Raw genomic sequence first — 18,191 nt, forward strand, 5'->3', positions numbered from 1 at the left:
GGGATACGAAAGAACACCGCCATTCGGAGATGCACACACAGGTGCCAACCGCCTACACCATGACCACTCAGGCAGGGGCTTGCTGAACCTGCCTGCACCCGCTGCCCCACTCAGGCACATCGTGCCTGCTCCAGTCTCCTCTGCCCCAACACTCCCAGCTCATGACCCTCTTTCCCGGTCCCCCATGCCCACTTGTCCCTGCACTGGGCTAGCCCCAAGGCTGGTGGCCTCAGCCTTCTCACCTGACTCTACCGGCAGCCAGGGAGCTGCTACCCTGACCTGAATCATGGCCCTCACTGACAGTCGACGAATCCCAGGTGCCTGTCCCCAGACCTCCATCCTCGACACAGCCACATCACCTTGCGCTGCCCATCGGATCCTCGGGGATCCCCACAGCTCACACCCATCACCTCTAGCCCCACCCCTGGCCGCCCTACATGGATCCAGCACCCCTTCAGCTCTGTTTCTCTCCTGACACACTGTGGCGACTCCTCACCCACCCTGCTTTCTGTCTGCCTCCCCCGTGTTCCCATCTAGTATCTAGAACAGTCCGGGTACAGAGCAGACACTCCAATTCACTGAATGATCTTCACACGTGCCGTTTCCTGGCCATGTCCTCTGCTCTCTGGGGACACCCCAAGCCCAAGCACAGTGTGACAGCTGGCTCCATCCACCTGTCCACTTGTCCTCCTTCCCTGTGGCCACCCACGGCCTTCACCTGACTCCCCAACAGAAAGACCCTTCCCACCTTTCAGTGTGCAGCCCCCATTATACCTCCAAGCCTCTCTGCGGCTACAGCAGCTGGGCAAGGCCCCATGCCCACTCCCCCCAGCACCATTGTCACACCGGTCACATCTGTGGTCACAGGTCGCCTGTGTGTCTGTCCTCTCACCCTCCTTGTCTGTGCCCAGCACCTCATCTGGCCTGTAGGTGTTGAGTGACTGAATGAATGAATCGGAGGATCTGAAGCTCTGTCAAGAACTCTAAGATCAGCTTGTGACGTTCCACGGAAATCACATCAGGATTTCTATCAGAATTGCAACGATGCTTCAGAGGTGAGCAGTTAAACAAACCGGCACATCCATACCATGGAAACTGCTCAGCAGGACAAAGGAACAAACCTCCTGCACAGGTGATGGCCGACAGGGTCTGCAGGGAACTGCGCCGCATGAAGGCCAGGCCCGAGAGTCACAAGCCACAGGTCCCCATTCATGACATAACTGCTGGGATGGAGAGAGAATGATGGCTGCCAGGGACCGGGGCGATGGCAGCAGGAGGAGGTGGGTATGGCCATAAAGGGTGGCATGAGGGAAAGACTCAATGTCTTTCTGTGTTGTCAACCAGACTGGAGATTTTACTCTCTAACTGCCAAGTCCAACATGACAGCCAGCAGCCACGTGTAGCTACTTCCATTTAAACTTAAATTACATAAAACTTAGAATTCAGCTCTTCAGTCACACACTGCCACAGAACACCTCCATCACCACACAAAGCTCCGGGAACAGCAGCACCGTGTCCTTCATCCAGCTCACTGTGTAGCCAGCAACACATGCTACGGAAAATACCGGAAGACACAAGACAGCCCCCATTCTCAAGGCACTTACTGTCCTGTTGGGGCAGAGGATGGGGGCAGTGGGAACCAACACAACCTCGCGTCCTCCTAGGTCTTTCTGTCACAGCTGGATTACCCTATATCCCCCAAGTACCACGGAAGCAAGGGGGAAGCGCTGGGCGTGCCTCAGGAATGGGAGGCTTTTGTAAAAATGGAGGGGACGTCAGAGAAGTGGGGAAGGCACTTCAGACCAGAGAAAATGAGGAAATGGGAAGGAGCTAGCCCACAGGTGAGAACAGGGAGGCCCAGGGTCTAGCAGAATGTCAACTGGAAGGTGCAAGCCCAGCACCACCAGAAGCAATTGTGCTCAATGGACATGGGCCCCACAACAAATGTCAGCTGTCTAGACGAGCCCTCCAGACAAAGTCCTGGGGCCTCCCTTCCAGCTTTGCTGGGCCCTCCTGACTGAACAACAGCCTCACATGACACATGGCCAGAGGGCCAGGCTGTGGCGTTCACAGGTTGTGCCCTCAGCACCCAATGCAGGGCAGTGCTCAGGGTGGGCTGGACAAATGACCCAGACCCGTGTTACAGCTACAGCCACAGAGGTGCTGGATGTTCATGATTTTTAATTTTATTTAAATTTAACTATTTTTAATTTTAGCTTCAAAACTGATAGTTCAGTTACTGGAAAAGTTTTACATACATTTAGAACAACTTGGGTATGTGAATCTAGCTTTTCAACTATACATTTTGTGAAATCTAAATACAGATCAAATATTTCTGTAATAAAAATTTAGTGTATGAATTGAGATTTTTGCTATAAGTGTAAAATAAACACTAAGTTTCAAAGACTTAGCTTTAAAAAAATGAAAATTTTCAACAAGGATGCAAAAGACCATTCAATGGAAAAAGAACAGTCTTCTCAACAACTGATGGTGGGACAACTTTTTTTTATACAAAAAAATGAAATTGGACTCTTATCTCATACCATATATAAAATGTAACTCAAAATGGATCAAAGACCTACATGTAAGAGCTAAAACTATAAAAGTCTTTGGAGAAAATATAGGTGTAAATCTTCACGACCTTGGATTTGGCAAAGGATTCTTAGATATGACCCGAAAAACACAAACAACAAAGAAAAAATCAATCGGACTTCATCAAATAAAAACTTTTATGCATCAAAGAACACTTACCAAGAGAGTGAAAAGACAACACACTGAATGGCAGAAAGTTTATGCAAACCGATATGGGACTAATATCTAGAATATATAAAGAATTCTTACAACTCAACATTAAAAAGAGAAATAACCAATTTTAAAATGGATAAAGGATTTCAATAGCTATTTCTCCAAAGAATCTATACGAATGGCCAAGGAACACATGAAAAGGTGCTCAACATCATTAGTCATCAGGGATATAAACATCAAAAGCACAATGAGACACCACCTCACACCCACGAGGAGGCTGTGATCAAAATGAAGGACCATAACAACGTGGTTGGGAAGGTGCAGAGACTGGAACCTTCCTACACTGCTGGTGGGAACACAAAACACTGCAGCCGCTGCGGAAAACAGTCTGACAGCTCCTTCAAATGTCAAACACAGCTACCACATGACCCAGCAATTCTACTCCCAGGCATATACCCGAGATACATGAAGACTACTTCCATACAAAAACGTGCACATGATGTTCGTAGCAGCATTACTCATAACAGCCAAGAAATGGAAACAACCCAAACGTCCATCAACGGGAATGGATAAACTAATTGTGGTCCATCAAACATGAATCCAATCAAGAATTTTCCGTGATGCCAACTGTTGACGGGTTGTTCCACATGGGTGCTATCCATACAGCAGCCACTAGCCACACAAAGACACTGATCACATGAAATGTGACTGGTACAAACGATAAATAGCATTTGTAACTGTGTTCAATCTTAGTGGACTCTAATTTCAATTTAAAAAGCCATGTGTGACTGGAAGTTACCCTAAAGACAGAGCAGTTCTAGCTCCAACTAGCAACTTGCAGAACACGCCGGGGACAGGGGAGCACACGAACAGACAGCCTGGGATGCATCAGCAGCACCCAGCCTGGGGACACCCCAGGACAAGCAGCTCAGTGTCCTCAACAAATGAACTCGAGGGAGAGAGAACCGACAGACAAAAGGAGACATGGGACACGATGAATCTGACCCTCTGAACAAATTCTTACACTGAGGCAATTGGAAAAATTTGAACACTGACTGGATATTTAATGACATTAAGGAATTACTAGGGGTTTTTAGGTGTGAAAATGATACTCTGGCCATGTTTCTTCATGTCCTGACCTTTTAGAGAAATATACTGAAATATTTACAGAAGAAATATGCCTAGAATTTGCTGCAAAAGAGTCACAGGAGGGGAGTGAGTGAGGGTACAGACCCAGCCAGGGGCTGAGAGCTGCTGGGGCCGACCTCACTCGCCCGCCGAGGCCAGGGGGGAGGCACCTAGGGCCTCTAACGCCCTCTTCTCTACACTTATTTTTCCATAAAAATATTACAAGTCACCTTTGAAAACGTCAATTTCTACTCTTATACAACAAATTGGCTTTTTGAAATACTGATTTGTTTCAGTGAATGTTGAAAGTATCTTCAGTTTAGACATCGGCAGGTCACATAGGAGAGCTGATTTCACGTATAAATAATTTCCCAAGTAAATGGATTTCAAAGTTCTTCAACAGAGTCAACCATGCTGTCCCATTATAAAATCACATTAAAAAATACAGATAAACTAGAAGCTCAATATTACATGTGTGAGAGACAACAGGGCTTTCTTGCTCAAAAAGATGTGATTTGTGTATTTTACTGTATGCAAGTTATATTCGTTTTTATAAAACATGAATGTTAGAAAAAGCAGGTGCTAAAAACAAAGTATAACACACCCATGCTATAGAAACCATATGGATATATCAGGAATTCAGCGAAACGCCTGCTCGTAATAAGGAAATTATTTTCCAAACTGCTTATGTCCTACACAGAATGACTTACAGAGAATTCACACAAATCTACTACAATGGAAAGAACCCTGAGTAGGGCTGTTCCTGTCAGCGCGCCCTCTTCACAGTTGAGACTGCCTGCGAGCCCCCTTTGCTGCCACCCCACCCCACAGGGACCCCAGTGGTGTGAGAGGCAGGGCCGGGACCACCCAGGGCCATGGTTCTCCCCAGCACACAAGACCAGAACTATGCTTCAAACATCAAAACGGCTTCTCCTGAAATTCAAAAGATTTAGATTTGGTGAAAGAAAGGTTTGTTCTCCCATTTCAGAAAGAAAGAACTACCATGTTAATAGCCCGTCTTTAAAAGAAAAAAGGGAGTCATGGGGAAAAAATAATCATCTATGGCAACAGACTCAAAAGCAATTGCCCTGGGCTGCGTGTTCACACGAGCAGAGGGGCCCTCAGCACCACACATCCCTGCAGGGGTCTCCTGCAGACACATCTGGTGAGGAATTGGCCACGCCACCTTCTCTGTCAGATCACAGTATTCCCTAAACAAAGTTAAGGATGACCACCTAAAGGGCCAAGAATGTGGAGGCCGCTGGGGGCCACTCCATGTCAGGGATGTCTGTCCAGGCATCTCTGCTGAGGGGACCCCTGCAGGCAGATCCTCAGTGCCTACCCAGGAAAGCCACTCTGCACCTACCCGCTGTCGACTTGCCAGGTGGTTCTGAGAGACATGTGGCTGTCTGATGAGGTGTGTACTATCCTCTATCTTTTGGTCTTGGTCAAAGTCTCTGTAAAAGTGTTTTCTCCATTTTTTTTTTTTTTTTTTTTTTTTTGGCGGCTGGCCAGTACAGGGATCTGAACCCTTGACCTTGGTGTTATCGGCACCATGCTCTAACCAAGTGAGCTAACTGGCCAGCCCTGTTTTCTCCATTTAATCAAAAGAAAAGCTGGGCACTAACACACGGGATCATGGTGAAAACCTGAGCTCTGCAGCCCACAAGGCAGAAAGACGTTGACCTAGCCCTCACCTTCCTCGCCTTGGCCACCTCACATGAAGGGGGGACCTCACCTCCTAGGCACAGACTCCAGGACGCAGCCACCACTGCCACGGTCACTGCTATAACAGCACGTCCCAGTGCCAGGCCCTGAGAGCAGCACTCTGCAAAGGTCCATCCACATGCCACCTCCCACATGGAGAGGCGCAGCCCAGCACTCACGCTCACACCTCGGGAAAAGCATCTTCAGCCTGAATCCTCAGACCATAGTCAAAACTACACGCAGTGAAGACAGGCCACACATGCCCAGTCCAAAGGCCTGGGACCCACAGCCTTCCTTCCACCCTCTCATTTCCTTAATGTGGAACACACTACAAATAAACCATGCTCACGTGTCTAGAGCCACACATGGCAGGGCTCAGGAGACAGGAGGGAGGCCCTGAGTACCCCTGGGTCCTGCTGAGACCATCCAGGCTTTGTGCATGGATTTGGGGGCTGGACACTCAGCCACCTCTTTCTGGATCTACGCTCTAACCAGAGCGGAAGCTGTCCTGAAGCTGACACGCCTAGAGTTTACCACGATGGTAGAAAATGAGTGCCTATGTGAAGTTCAAACCAGGCAAAACTATTCTGTGGTCAAAAAATCCAACAAGAAGGATCCCCTGAGACGGGGGGAGCCTGGTGGGGGTCACAGGCAGTTGCTTGACTGGGGTGGCGGGTGGCAGGTGTGCCATGCACTTACAACTCCCAAACATCTGCATGTAGATCTGCTATCATTAAGAGTTTTGTTTTTTTTTTTAAAGATGACTGGTAAGGGGATCTTAACCCTTAGCTTGGTGTTGTCAGCACCACACTTAGCCAGTGAGCTAACCAGCCATCCCTATATAGGATCCAAACCTGCAGCCTTGGCCGGCCACGGGCCGGCCCTAAGAGTTTTTTTTTTTTAATAATGTTGAAAACCCACAGTGATGATGCAGATGGGCACTGGTGCCTTCACTGGACACTCCCCGCCCCCCACCCAGGCCCTGAAGACCTCAGCCCTGGCCTCCACCTCCCAGCACCGTCCCCCACAACACCATGGGGTGGGCAGCACCCTGCCTCCCACCACCCGCAGCCGGCTTACCAAACCAGCCTCACAGGTCTTGCGGGCGAGATCGTCCAGACTCTGGTTCTGCAGCTTCTCAGTGATGAGTGTGACCATGGTCGGGGCCCCGTGTCCTCTGTCCACACCAATGGGCACTGGAGTTCCAGAACATCAGACTTCAGAAGGCCCAGGCCACTGCTGACCTTGAGCTAAATCTCAAGGTTATGTCTCCATTTTACAGATGAACAATCCATTTCTAGGGGCTCTTCAGAGCTTTGTGTCTGTTTTTTGGTAAAGAGAAATCGTCATGTGACTATATACAAAGCCATTTCAGGGATGTTTCTGTTATATGTTGAGTCCCAGGTGTACAAAATATTTCTGACATCCCTGCCTGACAGACACCCTCCCATTTTCAAAACTACTATGCGAGTTCCCTCCTGGGAGACCTAATGCAGCGTTCTGATTAAAGGACGGAGGCATATGGGCACAGGTTAGAACAAACCCTCCCAAGCCTTGACTGTAGCAACAAGAAAGGCACGTGCTCCAAAAAAGGGCAAAGAAAACAGGAGAGGAGACAATGGTCACAACATTGTGGAAGCTGCGGAAGCTGTTAAAAAGCCCATCTCTGGCCAGCAGTGCAGAAACCCTGACTGTGAACTACCGACTCACACCGCCCTGCAGGCTGCTCCAAGCACTGAACACCGGTCCCTCCCCCTCCAGCCAGCTGGGTGAGAGCCCCCCTGTGAAGCTGGAGTTCCCTTCTGAAAGGAGAGGGGGGCATGAGCCCAGAGTCCTGCACCAAGCCCAGCAGAAGGCCAGGGGCCATTGCATGGAGCGATGATGCAGTGGGGGTCACAGGGCTGGGCTCTCCAGCCCCAGGAGTAGACAACTCAGACTACACCCAAGGCAGAGGCCAAGGAGCCTGCACCAGGCAGCTGCTGCCAATAGACACCGGCCAGAGAGAGGTGCCCAGGAAGGTGGCCACTAGTTTAGAAAGCAAGAGAGTCCAAGACAGATAGGAAACAAGCAAACGAATAAACAACTTAGAGAAAATCGACTGTAAGAGGGCAAAGCCTTCCACGGTGTTGCCGATCTTGCCCTCAGAGTGACAAGGTGCTGTATCCATGAAACAAGATCAGAAAACCCTGAAAAATACACATTCAGAGAAAAAGGGAACAAGCTCTTGGAAATTAAAACAGCAGAGACAGAACCTGCACAGAACCTCGAGTGCATGTTCCCAGTGCTCCGCCTTCTGAGAGGCTTCCTGGGCCCAGCGACTACCCATGGGGCAGGGGGCAAGGGCAGGTGGGACTCTGAAGACCCGGGAACCCAGGCCCCACCTCCAACCAACCAAGGCAACCTATAACATCACCTCCAAGTCCTGCCCCAAGCCTCAGCACACGTGAGCAACGCGATCTACACCCATCACAGCAAGGGGGGGCTCCTGCTAAGAAAGCAAGGAGCACCCAATTTATGAAATCTCAGTGAAATAAATTAATAGATCTAAGGAGGAAAGTCACATGAACATTGCCACAGGTGCTGAAAAGACTTCAACAAAAATTCAATACCCATTTTTCATTCTTAAAAATATATATATAAGCACTCTCAGCAGGAATCAACAGATATCTCCTCAATGAAACTCTAAAACACAAGGCCCAAAAGCCAGCATCTCCCTAAGCAGGGCAACACTGGAGGTGTTCCAACAAACATGGAGGTCTGAGAGCAGGCACCACCAGACCACAGCTGAGCAGGCTTTGGGACAGCCGCAGGCCTGGGCAGGCGTCCATTAGCAGGCACAGGCTCCACTGCTTGCCTGGCCAAGGGGACTGGGCAGCTGAACCCAGACAGGATCTGTACGAGCACATCCTAGCAAAAGATGCCATCCACATACAGGGGGCTATTCCAGGCCAGGAGATATGCTACAGCAGCTGAGATACCATCCCTGTTTAGCTCTTCTGATCTGAAATTGTATCCACTGCGTCTTTAACACGTGGTATGCTAGGTGCTGACAGCTCCCGCTGTCCCGGGCAGCAATGACCACCATCTCCAGCTCACAGCCAAGGACCTGTGGCTCCAAGAGAGGTGTGGAGTGCCAGGGTAGGGTCAGCCAGGTCTGCTGTGCCTCCCCAGAAGGAGGTCTCCACACCAAAGAGCCCGAACCAGAGCCAAGCGCACCACAGGCCTGTCAGCTCGGTAGGACCCACAGGGACACGGAAAGTCACCAGCAACCTAGCTTGGAGCTCCCATCACCACACGCAAACTCACCTCAGCCCCAACTTGAGAGCTGGGGCCTCACTGGATGGGGACCTTGCACGGCCTCCCTCAGCCCGATGGATGGCAAGTCGACCATTCTCCTTAATCCCACTGGCCCTGACATCCACAGCAGCCATCCCCTGCCAAGGGTGGGCAGCTTCTCCTCTCCTCTGGCCCACCCAGCTCCATCCACATGGGGCTCGTATACCCACGCTGTCAATACCTCCTAGTCACACAAAGTGCACACCACCCCCCACCCCAAAAGGCTACAGCAGCCACAATACAACCTGAAAAAATAATAAAAGAATGAGTATTTTATTTAAAAAACAGGTCACTTAGTCCTTGGAGAAATGGGCAGGGAAAGGATGGGATGAGGCTGGAGTGCCCCGAGGTTCAGGAAGAGAGACACACTCTAAGGACAGCAAAGGCTCCCGTGGCCACCAGAGAGTAATGTGGGACTCCATGTACCCAAGCTGACATACGCTGAGAAAGTCAGTGCACAGGGAGGAGAAGCTCTTCCCTACGGTACGATGCCACCTTATAAATGTGGATGAGATGATGGAAATTTTTTAAAAACTACCATTTGACAAACATCCCAACAGAACAGTTTTTGGGCACGAATCATCAATGAATGCTAAAACCTATGGGTAAAAGTAGGGTGAGAAATGGAATATTTACATAGCCTCAAAGTACTTTCCTACAAGATATTTATCAATGGCAAAGGAAAAATAATAACTTCACAGTGAACCAAGTGATCAAAGTGAACAGCCAGGCAAGACCCACAAACACCGCAAGACTCGTGACAGACGTGGACACCAAAAAGGACATGACCCACTGTGGGGTTCCTGCCAAAAATGCAGAACCTGGATTTAATCACAAGGAAATGCCAGACTAACCCGAGTGAGGCAAACTGTGCAAAATCACTAGCCAGTGTTCTTCAGAAGTGTCGAGGTCATAAAGGACCAGGGTCAAGTCCTGTCCAAACTGGAGGGTACCAAACACGACAGATGATCCTGGATCAGAAAAGGGCACAAGGGAACGATTTCCAAAACCTGACAGCACTATGACACACCGATGTAATTTTCCCGACTTTGATCAGCCCTGTGGTTACGTGAGATGGGAACATTTGGAGGCTCTACGTGCCCCTAAATAGGAGCATGGCTAAATAAGCGTGGGACAGTCATACTCTGTCATAATCCACAGAAGTCTGATACATAAAATAAAATACAGCTTCCTCACAAAGTGCTCACGGGAGCGATGTGTGCAGCGCGAGGAATGCACCGGGGGTGCAAAGTGCAGCTCGTGCACATGCTGAGGAGCATCGCAGCATGCAGGGGCCATGCCCACTGCCAACACAGCCATCCCAGAAGCCAGGACAGGGCTGTGAGTGCTGGCAGAGGAGAACAAGTCTCCCGCAGAACGTGGGTTTCCTTCAAGAAGAAGGAAGGTGCGTTCCTCAGGTAGTTACTAATAATACAATATAACACATATATTAATGCATTTGCTTCCTTGAGCTGCCATAGCAAAGCACCACAAACTGAGGCGGTTCACTCAACCGACATTTATTCTCTCACAGTTCTGGAGGCCAGAGTACAAAATCAAGCACCAGCAGGAACCTGGGTCTGGAGGCTCTGAGAGGGAATTGTTCCCACACCTCTCTCCAGCATCTGTTGGCTCTCAGGAATCCTTGGCACGCATCCGTATTATGTGACCTCTGCCATCACACAGCCTTCTCCCCAGTGCAGAGTACAGAGCCTCTGCTTCTCTGTCTCTTCTTATTAGGACACCAGTCGTTGGACTAGGGCCAACCCCAATCCACTATGACTTCATCTTAATTTACATCTCAACTACATCCTGCAAAGACCTTATTTCCAAGGAAGGTCACAGTCACAGGTAATGGAAGTTAGGACTTACAACCTTCTGCGGGACACAATTCAACCTACAATGCCAGGCCAGTCTCCCCTCAAAAGAACTATGGAGATGGAACGCTGTGATCACAAGGTACTGTGCCCACCGTGTCCCTCCTCCACTGCGCTTCTCCGAGCCCAGACTGCACAGGAGCCCAAGGCAGGTCAGGTCCAGAGGAAGCACAGGCTCTAGCTGGGAAAGGCAAGAGATGAACAAAACAACGACAGATGGCAGCCAGCAGGGGCAAGGAGAAAAGGCCCTCTGAGGGGGTGACAGGAAACCCCAACTGAAAGCTGAGCAGGAGGCGCTGGCAGAGGAGGGGAACAAAGGGAGGGATGGTGGGAAAAAGCCCTCTGGGTGCTGAGGTGGATGCAGAGCAGAACTGGGAAAGACAGAAACCTGGCTCCAGGTGGGGGGGACACAGGGCCACGGACGATGCCACGGCCGGAACTGCCCACCCCCACTCCTGGACCGCTTGACACCAGCCCCTCTGCACGAGGAAGAGGTCCTTCCTGAGCCACGTGCACATCCCGGAGGACCTGCCTGAGCCCAGGACGCTTTCTCCCCACGTCAAATGAACTCACTTCAGAAGATGCTATAATGAGCCCCATCTCTCCTGCAGTAAGTAATTCAAAGTCACCATCCTCACTTCCAAAAGACCCACCTGCTCTTCTTTGCAACTGAGCCGGTGACAGCCAACAGATCCTCCGTTCCTTCTCTGCCTCTCCTCCCCTCTCTCCACCACCAGGCCTGCTCCACATGACTTTCGAGGCCTGGACGACTGTGGTGGCCTAAGCTGTCCCTTCTAGTCCACACAGCAACCTTTGACCTGGCCTCAACAGAAAGTGGACCACAGCACTCTGCCTCCCAGAAACGCCCTTCCATGGCTACTAGGGCAGAAGCCAAAATCCTCACCCAGGCCCCAGGCCTCAGGATGCTCCTGCTTGTCTTGTCCCCTCACGCCCCACGCACCGGCCACACAGGAGCCCTCCAGGCCCCAGGAGTGTCACACAGAGATGGCACTCCCCCAAAGCAGTGCAGGGATGAGCTCTTGTCATGGGCACCACCTCAGTTCAGACACTCACCCTCAACTTGCACAGCAACAAAAACCTCTTAGCACGTTGCTCTGGCCACTATCATCCTCTGGGAATCCACCCTCCAAAAAAGGCACCAAAGTGCATTCTATTTTTCTGTTTTTTAACTCACTATTAACATGGAGTTAAATATAGCATTGGAAAACCACAAATTAGTTTCATGGGCCTGCAATAACAATGTACCACAAAGTGGGTGGCTTAGAACTGAAAGTATCATGTCACCGTCCTGGAGGCTGAACTTCCAAGATCAAGTGCCAGCAGGGTCGTGACCTGCCCTCGGGCTCTGGGGAAGGAAGTGTTCAAGCCTCTCTCACCTAGCCTATGGCAGTGTCACTCCAAACTTCCCACAGTGTCCCCTGTGGCTCTATGTCCAAATTTTCCCTTTTCATAAGTACACAAATCATTTTGGATTACGGTCCACCCTACTTCAGTATGACCTCTTATTAATTACATCTGCAATGGCCCTATTTCCAAGTAAGGTCACATTCTGAGACATTAGGGGTTAGGACTTCAACATAAGAATTTGCGGGAGACATCATTCAACACACAACTAGCCATATTTTATTTCACCATGGCAACGCACACACAGTGCTGGTTTAAAAACCAACACTACTGCGTGTTTCTTGAACGTAGAGAGAATCTGCCCACCAGTTCCTCTCACAGTGGTGCTGTTCGGCTCTGTACTCGGGTATTTACATCAACATTTAAACACCACATGGACACAGCTGTGCCGATTGCTCCCTTTTACACAGCATCTACTGACATTAGGGAACATCCGGGTTTAGATCTTCCCAACACAACCCCACTCCAACTCCCCCACTCCACACCTCCCAACGGGACTGCACGAATATTTCTGTTAAGCTATCGCTGACATTATCATGTTGCTATAAATAGCATTCCCACTTAAGCCACACAGCGGGGGCTGTTCCCCCGAAGTTAATAATCCCTACTTTTTTTCATATGCAAAGTTTCTGCCCAGCACAAATTTTTCCACCAAACTCTCCAACAGGATTATAGAGCTCTTAGGAACAAGCTTTGTTTGGTCAAAGACATCAGGACACCTCCTGACCTAAAAACAAACTGAAGCCAAGTACATATTGTAAGGATTTATTGAGACAATATGATAGTTCCAACTGGGAGACACACAGTTCAGGTCTCCCTGAAGATGCGTTCCAAAAAGGGCCAGCAGAGCTTAACATTTTATAATCGCAAGAAGGGAAAGGGTCAAAGAGAGACACAGTCCTGCCTGATAACTTCATCAGGTGTTCAACTGTTCAACTGATTGTACATGACACATAGATCTGGGATTGTTACTAGGTTACATCCTACAAGCAGGAATTTAAGGTAAGGGTAATAAGAAGTATTATGGGTTATTTTATAGGTTTCTGGCGCCCTTACGGCTGCTTCTAAGTAAAATGGTCTTATGATAACGTTTTCCAGAACAGGTAGATGTGATTACTCACTTATCCCAGATCTCCCAAAGCACTATAATTTAGCTGACCTGGTCAGAGCAGAATCTTTTGGTTATTATACCCTTCAGCCCTTCTGTGTCCGGAGCAGGGATATAGGGATCCAAACCCGTGGCCTTGGTGTTATCAGCACCACACTCTCCCAAGTGAGCCACGGGCCGGCCTTAACATACAAATTTTGAGAGGACAAAAACATTAGTCTACAGCACCAATCAAAATCCTAGCTTGTTATTTTGTGGATATTGACAAACTGATTCTAAAGTTCATATGGAGAAGCAAAAGACCCAAAATAGCCAACATAATATTGAGAAACAAAGCTGGAGGACTGACTTTAAGACTTACTGTAAAGCTACTGTAATCAAGAGAATGTGGTATTGACCAAAAAATAGAAAATTAGATCAATGGAACAGAATAGAGAACCCAGAAATAGAGCCACATAAATACAGTCGATTGATCTTTTGACAAAGGAGCAAAGGCAATAAAATGGAGAAATGACAGTCTTTTCAACAAATGGTGCTGAACAACTGAACACCCACACGCAAAAAAATGACTGTAGACACAAAACTTACACCCTTCACAAAAATTAACTCAAAATGGATCAGAGACCCAAATTTAAAATGCAAAACTGTAAAACTCCTACAAGATGACACTGGACAAAAATCTACATGACCTTGGGTTTGGCAATGACTTTTGAAATACAACACCAAAGTCATCATTCATGAAAGAATTGATAACCTAGACATCATTAAAACTAAAAAAGACGCTGTCAAGAGAATAAAAAGACAAGCCACCAACTAGGAGAAAATATTTGCAAGACATATCTAATAAAAGACCGTTACCCAAAATATACAAACAACTTTAAAAACTCAACAATAAGAAACAGCTCAATTAAAAAACAGGCCAAACCGGTTAGCTCAGTTGGTTAGAGCATGGTGCTGATAACACCAAGGTCCAGGGTTCAATACCTGTGGCAGCCAGCCACCAAAAAAAAAAAAGAAATTTAGAGAGAAAAATAGCCCAAAGACCTTAACAAACACCTCATTAAAGAAGATATGCAGATGACAAATAGGCATATGAAAAGATGCTCTACACCACCTGTCATCAGGGAAATGCAAATTAAAACAACACTGAGGTACCATTACACACCTATTATTAGATTAGCCAAAGTTCAGAACTCTTAACACCACCAACTGCTGAAGGCATATGAAGCAACAGGAACTTTCTTTCATTGCTGTTGGGAATGCAAAATGTTGTAGCCACTTTGGAAGATAGTTTGCTGGTTTCTTACAAAACTAAATATACTCTTACCATATGATCCAACAATCATGCTGCTCTGCATTTATCTAAAGGAGTTGAAAACTTATGTTCATACAAAAACCTGTATATATGAGGGTGCTTCAAAAAGTTTGTGGAAAGATTGGTATTATCTTTAAATTCTATTTTCCCACGAACTTTTTGAAGTATCCTCACAGAAGTTTATAACAGCTTTGTTCATAATTGTCAAAACTTGGAAGCTACCAAGATGTCATTCAGTAGTTGAATGGATATAAACTGTAGTACATCCAGACAATGAATGATTATTTAGTGCTAAAAAGAAATGAACTACCAAGCCATGAAAAGACATGGAAGAAACTTAAATGCATATTACTAAGTGAAACAAGCCAACTTGAAAAGGCTATATTTTGTATAATTCCAACTACATGACATTCTGGAAAAAGCAAACAATAGAGGCTGTAAAAAGATAGGTGATTGCCAGAAGCTGGGAAGAAGAAGGGATGAACAAGCAAAGCACAGAGAATGGTCAGGGCAGTGAAACTATTCTGTATGATACTATAATGGTGGATTCATGTCATTGTACATTTGTCAAAACCCATAAAATGTACACCACCAAGAGTGGACGCTAACGTCAACTATGGACTTGGGTGACAGTAATGCATCAATGTAGGTTCATCAATTGTAACAAATGTACCACACTAGTGCGTGTGTTGTTAATGGGGGAAGCTGTGCAGGTGTGGGGGGGACAGGGTCTATGGGAACTATCTGTACCTTTGCTCAATTTTGTACTTAAATAAAGTCTATTTAAGTACACAGAGACCATGTTTGCAGTGTTACCTTTGCAACCCAACCAGGGAAAAGAACTCAAATCTTACAATGAAAATTATCACTGTTAAACTCTCTACTGGTGAGTACAGACTGCACCAAATCACCACATAAAATAAAGAGCACCAAGTAATTTCATTCTGAGATAAAGGGCATAAGGTGAGCTCTGATTAGCTGGGCAGAAATGCAAGTTCAGACTCCAGCTGGCCTGCTCGCTAGCTGGGCTCTCCCAAACAAGTGACTTCACCTCTCTGGGCCTGGGGTTCCCTGGAAAATGAAAATGGGAAAGAACTACCCAATTCATGAGGCCTCAAGGAATCAAATTCAATAACACATATGAAAGTATCCAAGTCCCTGGCACACATGTTTAAATTATGACCATTTATAATGAATGCTTGAATGATTGTGGAAGTCAATTTTCCTTTGAGAAATATCATTGCAGAAAATGCTAAAAGGATTTATATTTAAAAATTTGCTTTTTTAAAAAAAATTTTCCATGCTTCCAATGCACCAGTAAAAATACCTAAGTGGGGCCAGCCTGTGGCTCACTCAGGAGAGTGTGGTGCTTATAACACCAAGGCCGTGGGTTCAGATCCCTATATAGGGATGGCCGGTTCGCTCACTGGCTGAGCATGGTGCTGACAACACCAGGTCAAGGGTTAAGATCCCCTTACCGGTCATCTTTAAAAAAAAAAAAATACATAAGTGTTTTCTTGGTTCTTTTACCTACCAGTAAAAACATGTTCTCTCTCACATTAGAATCTCCTTACAGTCCTGCTCCCTGTACACATATAAGTGCATATGAACAAATATCTCTATAACTAGAAAAGTCCCAGTGCACTTTAAAAAATTATGACTTTGGCATTTTCTCCATCTTACATACTTTGAATAGCAATAAAAATTGTTCTGTGGTCCTAAAATCCAACCTAAGTCAAAAAAAAAGTAAGGATCCATCAAAAGGGACAGAACCACTCCCATGGCTCTAGCTCACAACCCCAGTCAGTGTGACGCTCAAAGTGGCATCACAGAGCACAGCAGAGGTACAAAGCTCCAGAACCAAGTTCTAAGTTCATGAGACAGCCAGGGGAATCATCTATCAAGCCACGAAAGGGGATCAGACTGCCACTGCCCAACATACAAAGAGGACGCAGGAGAAGGACAATGGCACCAGACCTGGGAAAGGAGAACTGCCTGAAAGAACTACCGCCTAGAATTCCTGCACTAACCCAATTTAAACAAAAGCCACTGTTGCTAAGCAATTTCAATTTCCATAGTGGGGTAACATTCAAGAGCTTCAAAACCAAAAGTAACTGTTTCCCAGCCTTTTACCTTCAGAGGAAGAGGCTGCACTTCCCTTCTCGGACCCATTTTGATCAGGGACTCAAGCGACGGTGGTAAGGCGACAGCTGAGCTGTTTGAAGAGGCAGCATCAATGTGCTCCAGTTAGATGTTTGAAATATTGTGGAACTGAAGCACATTCTTGAGTAGAGCTAATCCATCTTAAAAAGTTCTCAGTGCTGAGAGATCATCATAACCTCAACCAAATGATGACTCAAAATCGAGATTTTTTTTTTAAAAAGGACCTTATAGTTATGGAAACTTAGATGCAAAGAAGAGGGACCCAATGACGAAATTCAAAAACTCAAAGTGAATTTAACACAGATTGAGTTATAAACTTCAGATCTGCGGGAGGAACAGGTAAAGAGGCATGAAAATCAAGTACAATGTATTTTGAGAAGTAAAATAAAATTGAAAAAATAAATAAACTTCAGATGTGCACGTAGATTAAGGGAAAAAGAAAATGCAGCAGTCCACAGGGTAAGGCACCAGTTTCAAACGAGGAATAAAGTAAAATGTAAAATGCGCTCTGCACACCTGGCGCTCCTGTCTCCACGCTCAGGAAAAGTCTCGGAACGACTTACCGCCCTCCAGCCTCCGCAGAAAAGGCGGCTTGGAATCCGCCTCCAGGTCACCTTCCGCAGGTCGCTGGGGAGGCTCTGGGTCCGCCTTTAGGGCTCCCGGGCGCACCGCTGATGGCGTCCAACTTCCTGCTTCCCGGCGCCACAAAATGACAAGCGCACGGGCCGCAAGAAGGCTGTGGCCCGCCGGGCTGAGCACGGCGAAGAGCGGCGCGCGAGGGCGACTCGCAGGGGACCCACAAGTGGCAGAGCGCCCGGCCCCTCGGCGGCCGGCCCGGGCTCTACGCGCGCAGCAGCGGGGCCGCTCGTAGCCGCGGAGCGCGCAGGCACTCGGTCCGGCCCGATCCCCGAGCGGCCCCGCCGGCTCGCGGGCGGTCGTGCGGCCGCGCCGGCTCTGAGCGCGGCTGAGGGGCGAGGACGCCGGCGGGCGGCGAGGGGAGGCGCCAGCCCCGCAGGCCGCGCTCCTCCCGCTCAGGGACGACGCGCGTCGGCCGCTGCGGAACAAAACGGCGGCGACACCCCGCCCCCTCCGGCCGCCCTCATTGGCCGCCCGCGCCCCTCAGCCGCGCCGCGCGGCCCCGCAGCCACTGAGACGGCGAGGGGGCGGGGTCGAGCCGCCGGTGGGTGGGCGGGGCCCGCCCCGCGTGGGCCCCGCCCCCACGCGCTTGCGCGCGCCGGACGCGACGTCGTCCTCCCGGGCCGGGAAGGGGCGGAAGGGAGGCGGGGCGAAGGAGGGCGGCGGCGACCTGAGGCGGCGGGGCCAGCGCGCTCCGCGAGGAGAGCTGGTGACCTCCGCCCGCGCGCGGCCGTGGCCTGAGCTTGGTTCC

At 48.5% G+C, this 18,191-nt stretch overlaps 1 protein-coding gene across 5 annotated transcripts in view; it reads right to left on the minus strand.

The window, feature by feature from the left end:
- FAM53A (family with sequence similarity 53 member A) overlaps nucleotides 1-17,858 on the minus strand; it is a 30,731-nt gene extending 12,873 nt beyond the window's left edge. For 2 of the 5 annotated variants that reach the window (XM_063107867.1, XM_063107865.1), the window contains exons 1-3: nucleotides 17,368-17,858; nucleotides 16,775-16,856; nucleotides 6,661-6,902 (exon numbers count right to left, since the gene is read on the minus strand). In XM_063107867.1, coding sequence (XP_062963937.1) covers nucleotides 6,661-6,738 — 78 coding nt within the window. In that variant the 5' untranslated portion in view covers nucleotides 6,739-6,902; nucleotides 16,775-16,856; nucleotides 17,368-17,858. The remainder of the gene's footprint in view (nucleotides 1-6,660; nucleotides 6,903-16,774; nucleotides 16,857-17,367) is intronic. The other 3 variants (XM_063107870.1, XM_063107869.1, XM_063107866.1) reach the window with 3 other exon arrangements.
- Nucleotides 17,859-18,191: the final 333 nt, after the last annotated feature.

The sequence above is a fragment of the Cynocephalus volans genome, chromosome 9 (genome assembly GCF_027409185.1).
Source record: "Cynocephalus volans isolate mCynVol1 chromosome 9, mCynVol1.pri, whole genome shotgun sequence".
NCBI classification, from domain to species: Eukaryota; Metazoa; Chordata; class Mammalia; order Dermoptera; family Cynocephalidae; genus Cynocephalus; species Cynocephalus volans.